The sequence below is a fragment of the Camelina sativa genome, chromosome 14, assembly GCF_000633955.1.
Source record: "Camelina sativa cultivar DH55 chromosome 14, Cs, whole genome shotgun sequence".
Classification (NCBI taxonomy): Eukaryota; Viridiplantae; Streptophyta; class Magnoliopsida; order Brassicales; family Brassicaceae; genus Camelina; species Camelina sativa.
Genome location: NC_025698.1, coordinates 22,584,209 through 22,588,456, shown reverse-complemented (window position 1 = coordinate 22,588,456; position 4,248 = coordinate 22,584,209). Strand labels below are relative to the sequence as shown.

The 4,248-nt window shown below is 38.4% G+C and overlaps 2 protein-coding genes across 3 annotated transcripts in view; both read right to left on the bottom strand.

Moving 5' to 3' along the window:
* LOC104742195 (peroxidase 9-like) lies at positions 267-1,770 on the bottom strand. The gene is made up of 4 exons (XM_010463165.2): positions 1,462-1,770; positions 1,183-1,374; positions 930-1,095; positions 267-825 (listed from the first exon to the last, which is right to left on the bottom strand). The coding sequence occupies exons 1-4, from the start codon at positions 1,729-1,731 to the stop codon at positions 413-415; spliced, it is 1,041 nt and encodes a 346-aa protein (XP_010461467.1). The 5' UTR covers positions 1,732-1,770; the 3' UTR covers positions 267-412.
* The window catches only part of LOC104742193, a 2,776-nt gene continuing 883 nt past the window's right edge, over positions 2,356-4,248 (bottom strand). Inside the window, exons 1-2 of one of the 2 annotated variants that reach the window (XM_010463164.2) lie at positions 3,593-3,978; positions 2,356-3,131 (exon numbers count right to left, since the gene is read on the bottom strand). In XM_010463164.2, coding sequence (XP_010461466.1) covers positions 2,639-3,131; positions 3,593-3,897 — 798 coding nt within the window. In that variant the 5' untranslated portion in view covers positions 3,898-3,978 and the 3' untranslated portion in view covers positions 2,356-2,638. Of the gene's footprint in view, positions 3,132-3,592; positions 3,979-4,248 lie in introns of those variants that run through there. The other variant, XM_019235355.1, reaches the window with a different exon arrangement.

The window sequence follows — 4,248 nt, the reverse complement described above, 5'->3', positions numbered from 1 at the left end:
TAACCAGAGGTCCAGAGTACAACATCGTCTGCAAACCAACAACGAAAGAGTACCTGATCTTACCGAAACCAAAAACCCGGTATTTAACGGTAGCCCTCGATTTAATGGTTATTGGGTCTAACCCTTTCCGGTTTAATATGATAAGTCACAATGTGAGGATAAAAATTGAGAAAGTCCACTTTCATGTTTATGAATCATTAGTTTTTTTTCCTAGAATATTACATAAACAACTCTTAAAAATACCAAATTTTTAATGAGTTCACTCCTTTAAACAACGAACGGTACATTTTCATTCATAAAGTTGTTTAACTAGATCACTAACATATTGTAAAAAACATCACACGACGACTTATTTCTTCATCGACCGCCATTAATACAATAATATGCTGAAAACAAAGTTTTTGTTTTGTTTTTAGTTAATCACATGACAACTCTTTCTGATCTCACCATTAAAACCAGTAAGAGGTTGAATGTTCCCCATGTTAACCATCGACCTTGCGAATTGTTGGAAGAAAAGGCTCTCGTCTTCTGCGTAAGCTTTCACTAATGCAGCAGTCTTGCCTACGTTACCAGTGAGAAGCACTTCATCTGATGTCAATAAGCCTTTGCCCCATAGGAGGAGCTTGAAATATGTGTTGTCGAATCTAGCAGGAGAGGCTAAGTCTAGAGGTGAAATGTTGTTGTCGCCGCCAGATGGTGGACAGATCGATCTTAAACCATAGTAGTAGGATCTTTCTAGTGTCTCGTCTGGTTGGTTATTACCGTTTTGATTGTATAGCCTTTGTTTGAACGTTGTGCATCTCGCTACTCCAATCGTATGTCCTCCTATAAGATTTTGGTTTTATTCAGTTTCATGTTCGGTTTGGTTTTTATTCAGTGCAAAAATGTTATTATAACAAAAGAAGAATAATACATGTTATTAAGCTCACCTGATAGGGAAACAAGGTCTTCTTCGTTCAAACCTTTGCGTTGGAACATGTTTAAGAGGTTCTGAATAGTGGAGTTTGGTGCAGGAATGTTCGTGTTTGCGCCGTTGAGGCTCGCTGTCCTCGAGTCTCTTCTCCCTAGTGGAAGCTCCCATGATGGTCCACCGCTCTGTATTAAACCACAAAAATCAGAAAAACTAAGCTATATAACTCGTAAGTGCACAAATAGGTTCTCTTGAAGGTCTCTTTATTTTACCAGTACAGTTGAGCCACGGGCAGCAAGAGCTAGAATGTCGGCACAGGAGACGACTTGAGGGCAAACTTGCTCTAGTTTGGCTTTGATCTCATCGATGACTTGAAACCCTCTAATGGAGTTCTTGTTTGGTCCTGCATTCTTTTCACTTCTTATGGTAGCACTATCATCCAACAGGATTGATGCATCACATCCCTGTTTACACACAGAGTGTTTAACTGTTAAGCTTATGATACACATAAAGGGAAAAGTAAAAAAAGAAAAGGTCATCATGACTTTTACCTGGACGAAGCAGTCGTGGAAGTGAAGTCTGAGTAAAGATGCTGCCATTCTTGGCTCTTTAGCTATGGCTTTTTCAAGTACAGTCATGACAATCTCATCAGCTTGTGGGCAAGAGAACTGGTAAAATTGTGGGTAAAGACTTGAGGAAAAAGTTCCTCCTATGGGGCGATTACTTCTCCATCCAAATCCTAGACCTGGATGAGCAACAACAATATCAAAGGAGAACATGGCAAAGAGAACAAGACCAGGAATAAGCATTGAGATAGCCATTTTTGTTACTTGAGTGTTTTTGATTTGAGATAATAGTAGAGTGGTGGGTGTTTTATACTTGAAGAGATTTTCAAAAAGCTAACTGCTCCCAGTTTACCAAATCCTATAATTTAAAATGTAAGTTAAGGAGAGAGACATGGTCAACTTATCCTTAACATACCTCCTCTTTGTCTTTTTTGGCAGTCTTGTACCAACTCCAAGAACGAATCCATGTGCCTAACTTTCACATGTGATCCCAACAAAAACGCCTTGTACCACTGTTAGGTAAAGTCTTTCAACCATAAGCATCTGCACAATCTAACCTCCTTGTGTGTTCTATCATTCTATGAGAGTTGAACATTGAAAATGATAAGTGAACTGCTACACTGAGAAACAACTCTTTACCAAATAAAGATTTCCTTCATTTTATTATCTACAAAATCAGACATTAAGCAAGTTATATCCACTCTGCATCTGAGTCGTTTGGTTACGAAACAAGACCAGAGCAGAGTGGTTCAATGCTACAGAATATTTAGTTATGTTTTGTCCCAAGTGTTTTATAGGTTCAAGCAGCTGTGCAAAACGAATATAAATAGTCACATTTCTTCAGAATGGATCGTCTATTTGGTTACTAACAATATAAACTGCTTCAAGAAACTAAACATTAAAAGAAAATTTTATAAAAGTTAGGAACAGATGTTACAGTCTTTTTAAAATCGACACAGTTCTGTGTCTGGTATAGAAAATAACACTGTTTTGTTCAAAGCTTCTAACTTAAAGAAAGAACCACAAAAACTAACACTTCATAACTTGTCAGGTTGTGTCTACTCGTCCAAAATAAGCCATGATTTTGAGAATCTGATAGCTACAAACCAAAAAAATGCATTGCGAGCGATCAGAAAACCACCATCATGGATTGTATCATCACTCACTTTTTCTTGGATCCATCGGTTCCATAAGTGGGATTCGAGGTTTCAGATGAAGCTAAACTAGAGCTGTTAGCAGACTGTGTAGAGGGAGAAGTATCTGACGATGCCTCTGTAATTCCAGCCGAGTACTTTTTGATCCTCAATGAAATTAAAACACTTGACAGTATTCCAAGTACTGGGAAAACATAACCCCAAACCTGACTTTTCTGTTTTCCAGCTACAGAAGCTACAGCCATACCAGCAAGGCTACCGACTGATGCGTTCTGCAAAATCATCGGGAGGCAGCCAATAACTGTGGGGAACAGGAAATCAGCTACAAACCGGACTTCAGTGGCTGCCAAAGCGTAGTTTATGACATAAGAAGGAATGGGCGAGAACCTTGCAAGAAGAACAAACTTCCAACCATCACGCTCAACTCCTCTCGAGAGTATATTAAAGTATTTGTTTCCCTTCGCCCACCCAGTTGCTCTCGTTGAACTCTTGAAAACAAACCTGACAATACAAAAAAAACGTATGAGAGAATGCAAAGTGTTCTTCTTCCAAGAGATAGATATGAAAGCTAACATCCTAGTTGCATTCTCCAAACATATGTTAATTGACAAATAGAGATTCACTACATACATCTAACCGTTGTTCATACATCTCCATCACATCCACACACACACACATTATAGAATCCGAGGACATGGATTTCAAGAAAAGTTATGTATAAGGTTTCAACGATGGTGTACACTACTACACAGAAAAATCTAAACCATCTCCAAAAACAAGCAGAGTGTGTTAGCTAGCTATGAATTGAAGCATATAGTTTTCTATGAGTTGATCTGAATCCTAATCAATCAGAACAAATTCATACACTATAGACAATTAGACAAACATAAACGATCAAGAAGCTCAATTCGAATCACACATAAATGGATTAAAAAACGCAGCGGAGAGGAGAAGAATGAGACCTGCCGATCCAGAAGGAGAAGGAAGCTGCGAGAACTTTGGCAGAGAAAACACAGAGAAGAGCAGGGAGGAATCCAAAGAGCATAGAAGCACCAGCTTCAAAGAAGACGGCGTGAGGGAGGCATAGAGCTAAGGTTACGGTGTGGACCGCTACATACGTCGGAATCGCCCAAATCCCGAGCCGATCGGACCATTCCTTCAGCGTTTCCAACGCTGCTTCTTTGTTCCATCCGTACTGAGTGGTGCCTTGTCTCACGACTATTGCAATTATCGCCACCGTGGCTGCGATCACCAACCATTTCTTCATCACGGAGCTCAGGGATCGGAAGAGAAAGAGAGCGTGAACGGACTCGATTTTGTTTTGTTGCCTGTGATTAAAAAAAGGGTAAATTGCTAAATAAAACCTTTCAATGTTTTGCAAAATATATCCTTTAATCTAAAACATTGCAAAGAAGACGTTAGACTATTCAACTCACCAGAAAACTCCTCAATATTAATGGGGAAAAATGTCAAAAAATCATCAATTTATCAAAAATGATAAAATTATTACTGATGGTAACAAAACATCATTTTAGTGGTATTTATGAAAAATTTTCTATTAAATACTTTAATTATTATTAATTTTCCAAATAAATTATGAATTGACTCTAATTTTCAT